The sequence below is a fragment of the Pithys albifrons genome, chromosome 5 (assembly GCF_047495875.1).
Source record: "Pithys albifrons albifrons isolate INPA30051 chromosome 5, PitAlb_v1, whole genome shotgun sequence".
NCBI lineage: Eukaryota > Metazoa > Chordata > Aves > Passeriformes > Thamnophilidae > Pithys > Pithys albifrons.
The window spans coordinates 10581350-10600494 of NC_092462.1; the positions used below are offsets into that span (position 1 = coordinate 10581350).

General features: G+C 48.0%; 1 protein-coding gene across 1 annotated transcript; it reads right to left on the minus strand.

Moving 5' to 3' along the window:
• Positions 1 to 14529: 14529 nt before the first annotated feature.
• On the minus strand, positions 14530 to 19145 carry MEPE (matrix extracellular phosphoglycoprotein). Its single transcript, XM_071555096.1, has 4 exons — positions 19086 to 19145; positions 17480 to 17533; positions 16639 to 16731; positions 14530 to 16530 (listed from the first exon to the last, which is right to left on the minus strand). Exons 1-4 carry the CDS (start codon positions 19143 to 19145, stop codon positions 14530 to 14532), a joined length of 2208 nt encoding a protein of 735 aa, XP_071411197.1.

Below are 19145 nucleotides of genomic sequence, written 5' to 3' on the forward strand. Positions count from 1 at the left end.
CACAGCTTGCTGGTGCCAAACCCAGCGAGTACTTTCCCATCCCATTAGGTGTGCCAGAGCAGGCTGGCCAGACAGCACGACCCAGGACAGTGCCTGGCCACAGACCTCAGTCCCTAGGGCATCAGCACCTTGATTTTCCCATCCTGGAAGCGGATGCAGTGACCAATGCAGAGAGGGTGAAGTCTGCTCCCTTGCCACAAAACTGCCGGATGACACAGACACTCCCCAGTTCCCCTCCACATCCCCATGTGGAGAAACACAAGCCCACACCCCAATAAACACCTCCACCTACCAACCTGGGGGAGGTTCCTCTAGGTCTGAAACCCCAGGCCTGGGCAATGTTTGAGCTGCATGAAGAAAGGGCCCAGTTTTGTTTTTCTAGTGGCCATAGCAATGCTCAGCTCCTTCCTGGGGTCTGGCTTTTTGTTTTAAGTGGCCCAGAGCCAGGTAGCATTAGTCAAGCAATACCAAAACAGTTCTGATATAGCACAACCCCTGTTAAAATCTTACTCCTGGCTCAGCGAACAGGAAGCTAAAACTTAACTACCTCCCTCAAGCACATGTCCACAAAGCCCCTTTTGTAGGACACATTGGTCAGGGCAGGCAGGACAACATGGATGCAGGAGGAAGCATACAGGGCTTACAGAGTGGGGCTGTGCAGGGTGGCAATAGAGTGTAGACATCCTCCTCTCTGGGAGAGGGCAAGAACATGTTGGACCTCCTCTATCACAGTATTTCACCTTAAACACACTTAGTACCCCCCATAGCCCCAGCTGGTGACTGAGGGAGAGGGCACTCACAGGGGTCAGAGATCACTTTTTCCCCAGTAGAAAGGTAGAGTTTCCTGCTGCTTGTTCATTTCCAGGAGCACTTACTCACTGCTGGGAAGTGCTGAGAGCAGCAGCTGTTCCCCTGTTCTTGCACAGAAAATCCCATCTTGCCCCTGGGCATGTGTCAGAGCTGTCTTCCAGTGACCAAAGGAAGCCCACAAGAGCTGGAAGTCAGCAGCAGTGGCTGGGTGCAAATGAGATGACAAAATCGTCATCTGATTGTGACTCACCTCAAGTAACTTCGCTTTGGGCAATTAGCTTGGAGACCAACATACCTACCTGTTAGTGATTTACATCTAGAGTACCTTAACCTTTGTGCATAGGAGCTGCTTGTAAAGCCCTGGGAACCTGTCCAGGGAAACCCAGCCTGAGGGGTCTCTTGTTAGCTGCAGCACAAGATTTCTTGTGCTAAGTGGAGACAGGACCTGTGCAAACTAACCTACCGGTCTTCAGCATCCAACTTTCTCATCACCAGTGTAACAGTTATTTACTTTTTTACAGAAGATGATTTAACAACCATTCCTTTGCATTAATGACCATGATTCAGATGAATTAATAATAAACAGCAATAAAGGTAGAGATTTTCCAAGCACTGCAGACACTGAGGAGTTCTGCTGGTCCACAGCAGTACTGGGTCTCTTGAGATTCCCCCACAGCCTTCCCTGCAGCATCTTCCTTTCACTCCTGTTTTGGCCTATTTCAAAAAGCAAAAAATGAAGCTTGGAAGCACAAAATAACCTGATACACTGAATAGGAGACTATTCCACAAAACTGATACCCAAGGAATTTCATTAAGGAATCCCTTGACCTCATTTGGCTGGGAATTTTGGACAGTCAGAGGAAGTAGCTAGCTCCAGTTTACTCAACTTGGAGCAGAGGAGTTGAGCAGTGACAGAGGGCAGAGCAGGAAAAAATGAAAACCAGGGTGGAAATGGATAGTGGAAAAGGCAAGGCTGGAGAAACAGCAGTGGAAAAAAAGGACTAAGGGGAGAAATGCCAATAGCGCAGAAAAGCCAGAAGGCTGGCAGAGGAGAAGAGTTGAAGCACAGGTAGCTGAGGAAACTGATCTGGAAAAGGGGGAGAGAAAGCAAAATAAGAAAGAGGAATCCACTCCATAAGGCAGAGCGGGTTAGTCAGAGGCAGAGCTTAAGCAGAGGGGAAGAGCATGGCCCCAAGCCTCCCTGTCTGCACCAGCACTATATAGCCTTCTGCACAAGTCTGTGGAAATGGTCCCTGCTGGGACAGGTCTGCCAGTGTCTATAGCCTACATCAACTCTGCTTTCACAAGCATGACCACTTATTTCATATATTATCTTCAGAAAATCAACTTGCAAGCCCTGCCTTAAAGCTTGGTGTGATCTGCAAAAAAAATTTAAAGTGCAAACTTAAGTATCATTTATGGCACAAATCTTGGTCGTTGGGCCATGCTCTGAATTTCCATGGCTTACCCAATGGTGTCTCTGCATGTACAGTGTACACTGTTATCAGGATTCCACTCAAATACATGCCAACTGCAACTATTTTATCCCATTTCTTCCAAGGTGCTCCCCTGCCTATGCTGGATCATCTCTTCATTTTTGCACAGCTTGTGAGGAAACACCTTGTGACAGGCTGCTGGTTTGAAAAGGAGCTATTTGCCACCACCATCTGGGTGCTACCTCTCAATCACTTCCTCACCTGCTGCACAGACCACTCGTCTAGAGCATAACTCATTCTTTTCTCCAGGAGGAGGCTGTGAGAAATAGTATGAAACGCCATGGAGAAATCTAGGTAGACAATGCCCACCACTTCCCCCACATTGACTGAACTGGTTCCTTTGCTATAGAAGAAGATCAGGTTTGTCAAGTACAATTTGCCCCTGGTAAATCCATGCTAGCTTTTCCCACTCACATGCTTCATTTTATTTGTGATAACCTCCAGAAGGATTCATTCCATAACTTTCACAGGGACTGAAGTACAACTGATGAACCTATAATTTCCTGGATCCTCCTCCAGTTTCTTAGAATCATAGAATATGCTGAATTGGAAGGAACCTATCAGGATCATTGACTACAACTCCTGGCCCTGAGCAGGACCTCAAGGATGTCTCCTCGTCCTGTTGTGACATTACCCTCCTTCCAGCCTTCAGCAATGTCCCCTGATCTCCACAACAAGGAAAGCTGTGTCACAACAATGTCACTCAGTTCTCTTAACACCCTTGAGGGGATATAGATCTGTAGAGGTCAAGCTCCTTGGTAGGTCACACACCACCTCTTCTTCCACTGACACTAGTGGGTCTGTGTCTGCATCAACCTGGATTGTTGTTCCCAAGGCCTGGGGCCCAGCACTGCTAGTAAAAATGGAGGTGATGTGAACCTCTTTTCAAAATTGCTGGTGAATAATTCACCTCTCCTTTTAAAGAGTGGGCCAGTATTTTCCTTCTATCTCTGCCTGTTATTTATGTGTCTGTAGAACCCTTTCTTGCAGTTTTTGAAATTTCTGGCCAATTTCAATTCAAGCTGAGCTTTTGCTTTTCTAACTGCATCTCTGCAGTTTTAGTAGTGAGATGGTCCTCAGCAAGGATGTGGGATTATGACCTGACCAAGACAAACTGTGTTTAACATCTGATGGCTGATCCACATCACCACTTCTCGCAGCAGCATCCCCTGGTCCCTGCCAGACAATCATTACATGCTTTTGTTAGATTTCTATATATGCTCTTTTCTGTAAATTTAAAGAGGACCTTCCCTTCCAGTAAATTATAGCTTTATTTTGGCTTTCAGGCCAGTCTGCAGCTCATGTTTTCATGCAGTCCAAGTTGCTTGTGTTTGGCTTTTCCCAGACGCTGACTGTGGAGAAGGTTAAGCAGTTTAGTGGTTGAGTCGCTGGTACAAAAACAAACCTACAGATTTCTGGTCCAGAACACCAAAACAACACACTATAGAGAAACAGCCCAGCTGGAGCCAAGTATTCATTCTATTGCATTACACACCCCTGATGTTTATTTACAAAGCAGGCCAAGTCCAACTGCCATCTCTCCTTAAACGTGTGTTTTTGTGCACAGAAATTGTCCCTGGATCAAGTTTCTGATGGGAGGAGGGTGTAAAGCAGCCTTGTGTGCAGGACCTGCATTCAGCAGGCTACCCCAACACGTCTTCCAAGAGGTGAAACACAAGTGTGCAGGGCTTGTTAAGAGCTGCTGTGGGCTCTGAGATACCCATGACAACAGTGGGGGTTTGGCACCTCTGTCACAGGCAGAGCATGAGCTTCAGGCAAAGTTTATTAGAGAAGCCCTCCTGCTGAGTTACAAGGTGCAGAAAGAACCTCTTGCTTTCTAACTCCTCACAGAGCCTACATGCACCTGAATCCAGGCTTAGCCCCAGATTTTTCAATGGTTTATGTCTACCTTTATACAACTTCATCCTGCAGGATTAAGGATGGCTATATAAATAAAATACTGATTTTTAAAAATTGGTTACAATAATGATAATGACTAGGAAAAAAAGGGTCTAATGAGAATTATTTACCACACTGTATGGATAGCTATAACTATTAGTATAGTGCGCTATTTTTGAAGCAATATTGAACTAATTATAATAAAGGAATTATATTGAAGTAATTATATTAAAGCTAGCCAAACAATTCTTAACTACTCACCCATAGTAATAACCAGGGCCAATTCTCTTTCACTCAGCCTCAAGGAATAACCCCACTCAAGGGAGGAATCTCCACACACACTCTGAAAAGGGGTTTTCTAGGTGACCCTACCATTAAAAAGTCTGGGCTTTTACAGTACAAAATGATTAACTTCAGTCATATGTATTTTTTTAGATTATGTGCTGTCACTATACTGAGTAAAATATGTTTCATTGCTGAAAATATTGTTAGCAACTCTCCAGTTTCTTCTGATCAACACTCCTGACTCTCAGTTCTGTGTCAGGGCCTGCATGTTCTTCCTGCTCCCAGCATCAGTGAGGGAGCCTCTGTCTTGCATGTTCTCATGGTGGGGGTCTAACAGTTTGGTCAAGATGGTCTCAGCATTCTTCAACACTAAAACCAGCAGACCTTCCTCAACTGATCTTATCAATGATTGGCTGACTCTTTTTGCCCAGGTCATCACTGAAAAACTTGTAAGACAAATTTTGAGCTGCTGTATCCCCACTTAGGCAGAGTGTCCTGCTCCAACCTGTGCTGTGGCTTTCCTCCCACAAAGCACACCCGTCATCCCCCTTGGGGGACCTCAGTTGTTACCACAGAAGAAAACACCTTTCCAGGGGCTCTGCAGCTTCACACAGCTGCCCTACACTCCATAGTCCACAAGCCACAGCAGTGCCCTAAACTGGATCAGTGTCCCCCCCAATTCCACCAGAGCAATTCCAAGTTTTGAGCTGGAATGGTCCCAGGACTGGGAGCACTAACAAGGGGACGAAAGTGGTGGCAAAAACAGTCCAAGAAGAAGAATTTCTTCTAATGGCTGGGAAACTTAGTATCAGTACCTGGAGGTGCATATTGAAGCCTCTGCTAACTTACAGTTTCACAAAAAACTGATTTTTCTGCCACCCATGCACATCTTACGAAGGAAACAGCACTCCCTTGACTCCAGAAAAAAAGATGGTTTGATTTTAACTTCAGAAGGGCACAAGTCGCAGTGCAAGGCAGGTGAAAGCCCTTCATGTTCTGAAAACACTTCTGTGTCCTCTAAGAGCTGAAACAGACTGAACATTAATAACCATTTCCCAAAAACCCACTGATATTCATTTGCACTGTTTGTTTAAGGGCTCAAAGCCCTCTGACCTATGGCTCCAGGACTGCAGGTTCCTGATTACCTAGGTTACAGCATCTCAAAAACACAGCCCTGCCTTTCTCCATGTGGCTTTGCTAACAACTGTCCATCTCAACACAGCAGGACCAGGTCTGATGTAAAGCTTTGCCAACACACTCAGCTTTCTATCTCTACACAGGTCTTAAATTAAACCCAATGTATAAGAAGGAGAAATCCTGACACTGAAAAGAGTCAGTGGAGTTATGGTATCCTCAGAGCAAGCAGGGAAGTTGTAACTGCTGGTCATCTTTTTAGAGGCTAATACTGGGATAATGTTAACTCTACCTCTTTTATTTTTATTTTTTAATTGTTCACCACCTCATGGTGTTTGTGGCTTACTGGAAGCTATTTGCCAGCAGCCTTACTAGAAATATTTGGCAGACAAACTTGTTGCAACACCCTCTAAAACTGCCTCTTGCTGCCTCTGGACATCACTGCCCCATCAACTGCTCTCATGCCATTTACATTCATCTCCCATATTAGTCAAAATTGCTCTATTTTTAGCTAAGCTGACTTGGAATTTCCAGCACCCCATAGCAAAGTGCCACAGAAACACTGAAAACTTCTGGAGCAAATCCTCCATCTCTTTCAACAAAACTAATACACAGCAGTCTCTGACAGTCTCTGTGCACTTGCATGGGAAAAAACATGTACCTCTCAGCATCTGATAATGACATCCCCAAGCCCCTGACAGGTGAGCCTACAGCATGTCAGGTCTGGGCTCTCAGTCATGGTAATTTTCTTAATTATGTCTGCCATGTTAAACAATACTATGAAATTACACAAAATATCAGATACAGAACTAAGAAAATTAACCTCAGTCACTTCACGTGAATAAAAAGGCCACTGGGGCATGAGATGGTCCTAGGCTGGCTTAGCCAGAAATCTGGTACCACCTTCCCTATTAAAACCAGCCCAAAGCCAGAAAGACATTGAGGGGAGAATATGGGTCCCATGTTGTATTTATTAATCTATTGCCATGCAGATAATCTTCCCAGAGACAATTAGGCTTGACAAAAATGTTGCATCCATTCATTTTATCACAGCTGCCTCATAACACAGATGTGTAATGATCTTGGCAACAGCTATTTGTATGAATAACATGCCAGCTTAAACCATAGCACCTTCTGCTTTTGCTCTCCTTCCTTAAGGCCATATGGTGTCTTGACTCCAACCCACTGATTCTTGGTGGGGCTTTTGGGGGCTTTTTCCATATGTCATTTCACCTGGGAGTTGCTTGGAGGAGAAGCTCTTAATCTGTGTTTTATCCCACAGCTGTCTCATGGGTGTGGTTTTGGGGGTATTTTTGTTGGGCTTGATTTGGTTTGGGGAAGTGCTGTCTGTTTGGTTGGGTTTTGTTTCATTTGGGTTTTTTTTCCTGGACTGTTTGCTGGCCTCTTGCTTGGAAAGGAAAATTTGTTTTTGCTGTCTTGTGAAAGCAGAATGGTTACTGACAAGGTGATATTTGCAAACTCTCTTTTTCAGCTGTATTGCCTGCTCAAGCTTCTGCTGTGAATGGGTTTTTCAGCCTCCCAAAGCACATTTAGATGCTTCCATAGCATCAAGGTGCAGGGGCTGGTGCCCTGGCTTGTTCCATGGTTGAGTCAAGAGGCACAAAACCCTGCAGGTGCTTCTGGGAGTAGTGTGCTGGGGCCACAGCAGGAGTTTGCTGAATAAAACAGTTCTGAAGAAGCACAACCTTCTCCCTCAGATATCTGGGCTTCCCTGAGGTGGTGTCTTTGACAGAGGAATCATTGAGGTGGGACTGCAGATGTGTTCTCCCTTGGCTGCCAGCCCCCACTGGCCCAGGTGACTGCTGTTCACATGGGCTTTGTGTTTGGTTAACAGATTTGGTAAAGGCCCATGAGCATGACAGGCTGCTGATGGAGCAAGTGTAAAACAAGCAAACAAAACCAAAACAGAGGTTTGGATTGAACTTCCGTGAGATTTGCTGGAAGAAGTAAAAGCATATTTTCCAAAATGCACAACCTATGAAACCAATAAAATGCGGTAGAGGACTAAAGAATTCCTATCCTAAAAATACCTATTAAAAAGTTCCTTTACAGAAGGAAGCAGTGCTTTTTGTATATGACAACCTGCAGCAAACTGTTATCTTTTGGTCTAAATAGACCAGAAAAGTCAGTGTAACAATGCAACTATATTTTTTTCTTTCTCCCCAGGCAGCAAGGAACTTGGCATTCTTAGTGCAAATGCTCTTAGATCAACCCCAAATGTACCACATCCTGTGATGGGTGGGCAGGTAATAGGAACTCAAGTTAGTGATAGTTTATTTTTCCCTGAGGTTTCCATCCCCAGGAACTGAAAACTCTACTGATGAAATCGAACTTTTCCAGGAGAAATGCAGGACAAGCCCTTGTGCAAGGCTCTCACGCAGGGTAGGATGTTTCAGCAGTGACAGGCCCTGAGCTGTGAAGTACCGCGGCCAGCTGGAAGGTGGAGATGTTTGCAAGCACTGAAACCAGAGCTTGGGAAGTGCAGGTCTCACTTAGCCCTGCAGCCAGTTAGAGAAATGACCTGTGCGTTCAGCACGATGCTTTCTCCCCAGAAAATGGCCAGGTACATGTCGTAGGAACTCACTGGCTATGTCCCGTGTATCTCCCTGTGACTGATAGGGACACTTACTGCCAGCCCATTTCAGCACCCAGATTCTAGGAGCTGCTCCTGGCTCTTCATTTGCTTTGCAGACCATGTGGTTTTGCAGTGGGAAAGGTAAATGGTGATGGTGATGAAGATAATGGTGATGGTAATGATCACGGTGGTGGTGCTCTTCCCGGCTATTGCTTAATGTCTTTACCTCACAGGTAAAGACATATTTTGCAGGCTGAATGTTGAACACAGCAGTTTACACAGCTATATTCTCAAAGAAAAAAATTTATTTGGATATGTGCAGACAATCTGCTGCTCTTTCAAAATTCAAACCACTGAAATAATGAAATCTGTCCTAAGAAACAGAAGCTCTCCCACCCTCCCAAGCAGTGCCTGTTGTCTTTTCCCCATACAACACACACTGCCCCAAGAACTACAAAGCTTATGCCTTTAGCATTTTTCCCAGATCCATGACTACAGTGTGATGAAAAGAACAAGTGCTTTGACTGATCAAACCAAGGGTTTTATTTCTACCTCTTAAGAGATGTCTCTATCTACCAGTAGAGTTCAACACAGATGAGCAGACAGACATTACTATATTTAAATAAATTATTAATTTATTTATAATTAAATCAGGAAGAATAGAACTGTATACAACAAGAACTATATACATGAAGAAAAACATTCTCTATACTGCCTAACCTCCAGAATCCACCTGAGTCTGTCCTGGGAAATAGAAGTACTCATATATAAATGGGCTGATAGCCTTTGGGAGTGAGTTCTGTCCTGCAGGTTGGGCAAGTGCTGACAGTCTCATGGGCAATAGGGAGGCACTGACTGCAGAAGACATGGCCACACTGGGTTGACACAATCATTCACTTTGTACAATCTGGAAGAAAGGAAACTACAGCATGTTTTGGGAGGAATAAATTTGAGTTTGCTGCTCTCTTGGTACCAGGCAAGTAGGACTTAGAATATCTGGAATCAGTCCATTACTACTAGAGTAACAAGGAACCCCCAGATCTGCCAGTGCTGTCTTGACACAGACTTCTCCCTCTACATACACCACCAAGAAGAAACTTGTGGAGCTTCAAAGCAAAGTCTGTGCTTCAAGCCAGCTGCCTGTAGCATCCCACATTAGCCAAGTGAGCTGCACAGCTTCACCTCTGCCCTTTCTCCCTCCCACAAAGCTGAAAGGATGACAACATGTTGATACTTACCTCTGACTAAAAATCAATGAAAATTGGACACATAAAACTACCTGCTGGCCATACCCTAGAGAAAAGAGAATGAGGAAGAACACACAGCCATTAATCTCACCTGTCATGAAGGGTTACTGATACATAAAATGTCACATAATCATCTGACTGCACTGACTAGCCATGATGCTTTTTTTTTTTTTAAAGAACTCTGCATGTCTTTAACTCTCTGTTTGCTGCATGTAATAAGGACTGTGGATGTCCCTGTCCTAAAGAAAACAACATCTTGGTTTTCATTGGGAGAAAGATGAAATCAGTCATTCTGCTCTAGGATTTGAATTAACAGTACTGGGAAGTCTATATATGGTGGTATTTATCTCCAACAGGTCATTAATAACAGCTGTGTAACCAAACCATGTCCTCTGAAAAGCATTCATTCTAGAATGAGGTCTGACACTACAGAGTTACACTGCAGGTGGCTCTGGTAAGCTCCAGCCCCAGGAAGGACCCTCCGGTCACTGTTAAATGCTGCAGCTCTGAGCTCTTCCATCCTTACCTAAAGAGAGCAGAAAGGCATGTTCTTTAACTGAAAAGCTTGAGATCGAAGGTAAAAATGCTACTTTTCCCCTGCTGGTTCACCTTTAAACCAGCACAATTTCTTACAAATTTTTCTCCGTTATTACAGTAGTTTCTTTTAGGTAATTGCCAAAGTGTTGATTGTTTAAGGATGAGTGGGGATGATTTTCCCATTTTTCTCAGTCCTCTGTCTGAGAATCAAAGCAAACTCATTTCAGTCTTAGTATTCACATCCTTCTTTCCTCATATTCAGTGCCTGGAGACTGGTATAAGGTACTTAATTATTCATATATTAAATATATATGTGGAATTGCTCTAGGAATACCTTAGCATTTTTGTATCAAGTGTTAAATCTCCTTTAGGATTTTCCTTATCTAAACCTCTGTTCTTTGAGCCCAACATTTTTGGAAAGCAGGAGAATTTAAGCTGAGATGAAGCACAAGTGGATGTACTGGACTACAAAACATCTCATGTCTTAAGGCAGGGACCCTGTTCACTCACACTCCAGGTACAGGTGAGGTTGGCTGAGTGGACACGGTACCACTTGTATTTCAGGATGGGACGGGATGGCTTTTAGCAGGAATGTGTTATCAGGAGGTAAAGGAGGAGAGAGCACTGAGGAAAAGGAGGGGTAGCCTTTAGTAAGTCAAGCATTTGAACTATCAGGCTTGATCTTCCTCATTGCGCTAGGCAATCGCAGCAGGGGGTTTAGAAATGTTTATTGTAAGGCCCAAGATTTTTAATGTAAAGCCACTATTGAAAACACACACTCATCACTGTGGTGGGAGGGAGGGAAACCTCCTGTCCCTTCTCTGCACATCCCATGGGAGCTGAAAAGGCCACATACCTGTTTTATCCCCTTCCATGTGGGCCAGCTTTGAAGCAAGGTGTAAGACCTCTGAAACACCCCTTGCCTTTCCATTTCATGAAGGAGGAAGTTAACACCTATTAACTTCCAAAAACAAAAGTTTAATTATAGCTGACAGCCTAAACTAAGTTCAGATGGAGCTGGCTTGGTTATTAATCACCCTGAAAGAATAGCATCGGGATTTTTACATGATAGCTATTGTTTGCCAGGATTTTTTGGCAGGAGAAAACAACTCTTAAGTGAGAAATGCATGTTTCACGGGCCAGGGGTTGTCAGCTCTGTACTCTCCCAAATCAGGGGTACCCTGGGATTCAGAGCAGGGGTCATAATGTAGTTTAAGAAGGGTGAATGTAGTATAAGATGTCGTATATCAATGTAGCCTGCTGCAGGGTGATCACTACTGATAAGAAAATCTGCAATGACATGAGAACTGACTTGCCACCCCAGCTGGGTTGGTGCTGCCTCTCCCTCTTTTACTCACTATCTTTAATAACCAAAATAAATTTGAGCAGTGGATAGACAAATAACTGGACTACACAAGGCAGCAGAAGTCTAGCAACTAGCCCAGTCCTTCAGCCCCATGACTGCAGCTGTGGTTGGCCTCAGGGCAATCTGGTTTTGCCATCAGGGGACCCCAGCAAAAGAGGGTTGCATCACACTCCTGGGCTGCCAGGCTGCCAGGGGTGTGTGGTGGGTTGTCGATGGGAGGGAGTGTGATGCCTGGCTCCCCATATGGCTTGGCACAGGGACAGGATTGCACTCCCCAAAGCAACCCTGCACACCAGTCCTTGTAAATCCATCATAAGGATGCAGGGTAATAGTCAAGGATTACCAAAAGAAGCCCCAAAAGGATGATATTATTAACTAATAATAATTTTTACTAGTCTCACTGAGAATTGCATTGCACTTCATGTGTCAAAATGTGCCTTTGCTTGACTATAGCAATGGCTGTGATTTCAGAGTGTTTCCCCAACTCTTCACAGGGAAGTGATGGTGGATAGTCTATTAGAGAAATACACACTAAGATTGTTCAGAGTAAATAAAAATATTTTTGAAGCCCCTGATGGCAGGCAGTAGTGGGTGGCTTGTTCCTCAGAACTAAAACTCAGATTTCTTATTGCTGGGGCTGCTTTGCATCCTTCTCAAGGGCACAAAGTGCTTCTTTTGGCAAAGGATGGAGGCTTTGAGGCATCTTCCATCCTCCAAAAACCTGAATGTGCTCAGGGCCCCTCCAGTTGCCCAAGTTTGCCTGTCAGCTTAGGAACAAGCTCCCCACTTTGATCCAATACCCCAGGAAAACCCTTTCCTTGGAAACCTTGCAGTTTTTCCATCCAGTGGTCGCTTGTGCTTTTTGGCAGGAGAGTTTTGGAAGAGCAGAGCCAGGCACCTTGGTGGTGGTGAGGAGAGGGTTTGGGTTGAGCATCTCAAAATGCCATGTGCCCCAGGGTGTAGAGCCAGAAATTCAGGCACGAAAATTCCAGGTGCTATAACAGCAAATGTGTAAGGAGGTAATGCTGGTTTACAATTGTATGCCATTCATACCTGAACTAGCCAGTTTCAGGCAGTTTAGGCAGGTCTCCCCAGGAGCTCAGGGAATCACTGGGGCAAGAGGGCAGTGGCGCCCATGCCAGCATCCGGCAGATCTGGGCATCATTCAATAGGCACAAAACGTTTCCAGCAAAAGGCTTTTTATTCCACTAGATGGTGCCCAGTCCTTGCTTAGGGATGTTGCTTAGTCCTGTGGACAAGAATGTGGTCTGAACTGATGATGGAGGTGGCTGAGCACTAACGTCACTGTCCTCACAGGGCTGCAAACCCACCAGTCCCAGCCCTGCCAGTGGTGAGACCCCTAAACCACCTTCTTTATTTACCAGGGAATCATATTGAGCTCAAGCTCCCCAGAGCATTGCCACAGTCCATCAGACTTGGGGTGTGATGTGTCGTGGCAATTCCAGGGCTGAGTTATCTAGCTCAGGCTACCAGCAGCCCTGTAGACCCTTTCACTCTGAACTAGATGGGCAGCACAGAGGGTCCCTGAACCTTTGGGAGTCTTCTGGATGCTGCCCCAAGCCTGGGAAGCTTCAAGCAAAACCCTACTGCAGGCTGCCTCAGTCTCCGTGTACTTGCAGCACTGGCACCAGGCTACCTGAGCTGGCTTCCCTGGGGACACCAGAGCCTCTTGCCCTGGTGGGGGCATTGTAAGCACATGGAATTTTTGATCCTTTCTACTGGAGAGCATGAGCTGCAGCAAAGCAGAGCCCCGAGAGCTGGTGCTAACTGATAGCATCAGTGAGATACACAGTGTTACCCTGGTCATGGCAGTTCCAGCATCCATCAACCGTGCATGATCCCTGAGACCCAAGCTGCCCAAGAAGCTGTGGATGCCCCATTCTGGGAAGTGTTCAAGGCCAGGTTAGATGGAGTTCTGCGCAACCTGATCTAGTGGGTGGCATTCCTGCCCATGGCAGAGGAGTTAGAACCAGATGATCTTTAAGGTGCCTTCCAACACAAACCACAGTGATTCTATGGCCTAAAACAGGATTGCCACTTCCCTGTGTGCAGTTGTGCAGAGGGCAGGGGAGCAAACACTCTGTGAATACAACACTGGCATCATGGCTGCTCCCACCACCTCCCTGTATGGGCACAGCACTGATGGGCACATGCTGAGGGCAGCACCTCTTCTGCTCAAGGCTCAACACCACTGCTTCTGCGCTGCTCTCCCCAGTGTACTGCCGAACACGCCTGGTTTAGCAGCTTCTCAGACAGAAAAAGCAACCTGCAATTGCATAAACAGTGATTAACTTCAGACACCAGTCACGGCACGGCTCCAGCATGTCGAAGCCCAGCCTGATCTGCGTGCGGGGCCCAGCAGTGGGAATGGTGGCAGCACAGCCAGAGCATTACGGTACAGCTGGAAGGACAGTGTGGCCGGAAAATGGTCAGCATTCTGCAGGGCACAATGGGGGTTTCTCACTGCAGGAGATGGATGAGCCAAGGTAGGTGATGCTCTTTGGGGCTTCCCAGAAGCACTGACTGCCCAGAGAGACAGGTGGCTCCAGGCAGGATCTGGTGGGGTTTGATACCCCAAGGGAGGGCTGTGTGTTTGGCCAAATTGCAGCCACACAAGTGACGGCTGAGCCAGAATGTTCTGGGGCCAGAAACCCCCTCATGCCCAGGGACCAGCCCCACCACAGCACTTTGCTTATTGCAGAGTAGCTGCCTGAAGTCCCACTGCAAACACCAGAGTCAGCAGATCCTCAGGTACAGAAGTGCCTTTATTTCTCCAGTAGGCTGGAAGTGAATCCGCGAGGACAGAGGCTTTTTCTCACTGTTTCTTTACTTGCTTCACATCAGTGCACAAACAGCGCTACCCTATGCTGTGTAGCATGACTGCTGTGCCATGGCTGTGTAGCACAGCAAACCCATGCATCCCTGCTGCTGCACCAAATGCAGCTTCCCGCAAATTAACAGCAGATTGCATGAACCAGTGATTTTTGGCTCCTGGGCTGCGAAGCACCTCATGCTCCCTAGCAACATGCAGGGTACCTCTCACAGAGGTGAGAGCAGAGCCCGGAGCAGGGATGCCATGACATGTGGGAACCCTCAACTCCACTGCTGGAGCTTGCCAGGGTGGATACCGGCATCCCCTCAGAGAGGCCCCTGGATCCAGCGGCCGTGGGGGTGTCCTGGGGATCCCCACCCTGAGGGCTGAAGTCCTGTCTGTCCACTATCACTGTGGCTGCCTCGGTCCCCCTCGGAGGACTGGCTGCTGTCAGCACTCCCAAGGCTGCTGTAGGGGCCATGGGGGCCGCCCCCTGCTCCACCAAGGGTGTAGAAAGCCCGCTCACGGACATGAAGCTCATCAGCCCGCTTCAGCTGGTCCACCTGCCTGCTATGGCCCAGCGCTGCAAAGGCACCCGGTGCCCCTGTCCCTGGCCTCTTGCCGTGGCGCCCAGGGAGGCGGCCACTGCCGGCCCCTGACACTGCTGTCCTAGCCTCACCTCCTCGCCCCCTCTCCCAGCCCTTGCCCCCTGCTGTGCTGTCCACATCTTGCTCTGCCTGTGGAGTGGGGCTGCTCCCCACTTTGGTGGCATGTGACCTGCCCCTGGCATCGTGACCATGGCCACCAGCCTTTGTCTGAGCCTTGCTTGATTCCTGGCTGCTCGCTTTCCCACTTGGGGATGGTGCTTTGTCTATCCTGGGTGTCTTGTCCAGCCCTGCTCCCCCTGGCTGGACCCTCACTCCTGCCCCAGGCTGTCCCTCCCCATGGGGCTGGGGGGTGGATGGCCTCACTTCTCCACTCCCTTCTCTCCCTGCCACAGTGCTCTTGCCTGCCTTGCGGCAGCTGGCAGTCACAGAGGAGGTGGTGCAGTCTCCCTTGCTCGCCCTGGGGGAGGCTGTGCTAGGGGACAGGCGGACTCTGGCTCCTTCAGCTGGGACAGTGGCAGTGGCCTCCTCGTCACCTCCCTGGTGGGGGGTTGTGGTAGCCAGATGGTCTGGCTTCCCCTTGAACCTCTGCCCCTCACCTCTCACCTCATCATCACCTTTCCCATGGATGCTGGCTACTGTGGGGACGGTGATGTGACCACCAGTGACCCTCCAGGGGACAGGGGTCACCAGTCCTTCTCCATCATTACCAACGGTGGTGGCACCTTCCTCATCCTCTCCAGTAGGACGGCCATCCTTGAGGCTGCTGGTGATGCTGTCGTCATGGCTTGGGGTGGCTGTGGTGATCCATCCTTCAGGCTGCCTGTGAGCAGGGGTGCTGTCATCATCACTATCATTGGGTGCTACAGTGACACCCAGCCTAGGGAGGGGACTCCTGGTTCCCGCAGTGGCAGTGCTGTCATCCTTGCTGCCCACAGTGGCACTGGCCTGGGTGGTTTCTTGCTCCCCCACGTGGATGTTGGCCCTCCCAATAAAGATGTTAACCTCGTCATCCTTGTCTGGAGAGACTTCAGTGAAGCTTGTGGCCTTTGCTGTGCTGCCCAGGTTCCCATGGGTAATGGTGACACTGTCTGAGTCAGGGATGTAGGTGTATTCATCCACACCTGCAGCATCAACTTGGACATCCTCCAACTTCTCAGTGACAGAGGCAAGAGCGACGCCTTCTGTCCCTGTGCCCTGGATGACACTCTCCTGCCCTTGGCCAGAGACAGTGGACTCACCGCTGCCCTCATTCCCTGCTCCTCCAGTGACAGGGGCCCTCTCCCTCCCAGCTGGTGTGGCCCCTTCCACTGGAACCACTCTGGGGGCACCATCATCCTTGTCCTCACTCCTGACACTGGACCCGTTGCCCAACACAACCTCACTGGGATGTTCACCCTGAGGGCCAATGGGAACATCACCATCAATTTCAACCACCAAATCTAGATCTCCACTTCCCTCTGAGCTGGACAGGGTGGGACCTGGGGCGCCAATGCCACCGCGTGCTCGTGTGCCAGCACCAGGGTGAGAACTGGGAGCATCCCTGCCAGCGCCTGGGGTGCTGTGGTTTTCGGGCTTGAGGATGATCATGTTGTCAATGGCTTCAGTGCTGCTGTTGTCCCTGTGCTCTGGGGTAGTCCCAGACTCCAGCAGCTCCTGCTTAGCATTGTCCTCATCCAGCCGACGTCTGGGGATGATACTCTGGCGGTCAGGCTCTTCTTTCTATGCAGTACACACAAGGGAGAAGTTAGGGCCAGTCTTGGATAGATGGCTGCTTGGGGCACTGCAGCCAAGCCAGGGTCCCACCATGCCACCTGGCTACCTCCTCACCTTTATCTGTGTCTGGTTCCTCCGTGTTGAGAATGAGTAGACATATTTGAAAACATAGAAGCCATGCTTGGCATTGCAGCCTTTCAGAAGTATCTGGTGGGGAAGAAAATAACCAAATCCCACAATTTTCTTATGAAATGCATTGTCAGGATCTTCCCTTGCTGGGCGTGGCACAGCAGCAGGGTCCCACCAGTACTCACTAAGGCCCCAGTGCAGGAGTATCTCCCACCACCTTATGGCCACCAGCACAAGCAGAACCTGGGCAGGATACATTTTCTCATATCCTGGACTCGGGGTTTTGTTTTTCCTTGAGCTCATTTTCTGTCTCTGCTTGCTTTCAGGAGCTATGGGCTTGGGGTTTTTTTGCAAGGTGGCTTAAGGCTTGAATAAACAACCTGGCTGATGGTCCCATCAGGCATGAGTTAAGGGACCGATGGCAATCAAAGCACTGGAAGGACAGCAGCTAGTTTCCAACATGCAAAACCAGGCATTTTCTTCCATACTACTCATCTGAATTATGATACTGATGCATTTTACGCCAAAACACTTTGAAAAAACCCTGTAGCAGTTGAGCCTGAGACTTCTACACCCTCACCTGTGTTGGTACATCAAACATTTGTGCTCTGAGGCTGGACAGGGGCAGAGGAGCAGCCCATGGGTAGAAGCTCTTCCCTCACCTGAGCAGGTCACACCTTTCCCCACCCCTGCTATTTATAAGGGCTGTTCAGATGCAAAGGCACAGCTGGTCTCTTTTTCCATGGCTCACTGAGGCTGCCCTTCAACAGCAAATTTTTCTCCCTGTGCTTCTGGTAGGGTCTGGATGAGACAGGGAGGTACATACCCGGTGTTGTCCCACACAGTTACCAGTAGCTCTCACAGGCAGTGGTGGAGGAACCTGTGGGCAGCAAAACACAGGAAAGAACTGAAACATCAAACACTGCTCCAGCATCCAGGTGGTTGGCAGTGCCCACTGCTGGCCACCCACCCTGCCCAGCATGATGGGCATGCCACAGTGTTCAGGGAAGGGTGGGAAAACTGTATTGACAAGCCAATAAATTCCCAGGCACTGCTTGGGGTGCTGGCATAAAGACAGCTATAATAGGAAAGGTCAAACCCCCATTTCCAGGGTCTGAAAAGTACTGCAACTTCTGCTACAGCATGATTGCATTGCTCACTACTTTTCATAGGGTATTGCTGGTCTGCAAATACCCTTTTACTGGAGTTTGCAGCAGAGTATTACATTGCAGAGCAGTTTTAACACATGGCACTGCTGCTCACATCTCAGTTCTCCAGCTTACTGCTGGGATCTGCCTGCAATGGGAGCCTGGAGCTGGTTAACTGGTGGTGTTTCCCAGTGTTTAATTGCCAGCTGAGCAGAAACCTCTGTACCCCCACAGCCAGGTTTCTGTACGTGTTCAGCTCTCCCTGACTATCCTGGCATCTTTTGGGAGGTAGTGGCCAGTGCACCCGTCAGGGTTGGGGGACCTGGTGGTGGGAGCATCCTATGAGCCCCACCAAGCCATGACAGGTATTCCCTACATGCCCAGAAAGGGGAGTCTCCTTTGAGCTCAGCAAAATTAGTCACTGAAACAGCCCAAGTCCAGCTGAAAGGGGCAGAAATATGCCCCACAGTATTAAATACTCTCAGGTTATTCCATTGTTTGTGAACAGTATCAAAGTGTGGATTACAGCCCTGGCTAAGTAGCAGAGTATTAACTTTCTCCCTTCTGTGCCCCTATCAGAAAGGCAAATCTGCACTGATTTATTGCCTTGCCCTGTGCTGTCCTACTACAGACATGGCTGTGCAAGCTTGCCCTGAGGGATAAAAGACACATGGCAGGGACTCAGCCTTCAAAGAAGATGTGGTTTCCCTTCTCCTTATCTGCCAAAAAGCAAGTCTTTTTTAGGAGCAGACTTTCACTCTAGCTGTGTACTTAGTATGATGAGCAACAGTTATGCAGGACAAAAATGGCTGCTATTATATTAGTTTGTCCTTTGTTTTAGTTATGTCTGTCAAATTTTCACGTTAGGAGAGCTAGAAAATAACTGCAGGTACCCCTCTGCCCCCTGCTACCCACATGGGTAAGATAAGCATCCTTCCCACACCTCACTTTTGTAGTTCCACTCAGTCTACTCCCAGGCCAAAAGCACTGGCAGATCCCAAATGCACACAAATCAAGGGAAAGAGTTATACCCACCCAGACCAGCTCTTGCACAATGTCTAGTTGTTAAACTGAAGGACATGCTCAGCCATCCCAATGCTAATACATACTTTTCCTGCTGGGTTCACCTCTGCAGTAGCACCTCAATCTCTTCCCCAAGACCCAAAGGTGTTACGCTCAAGTACAACTCGTGTTTTCTTGCCACTGAAAGCACACCAGAGCACACCAGATTCAGCACCAGGTGCACTGGATTCTCCCCCGGCATGCAAAGAGAGCCATACTCACAGGTGTTGAGAGAGCTGTGTTGAGCAGGTACAGGCATAGGCAGATCAGGGCTGTTTGCAT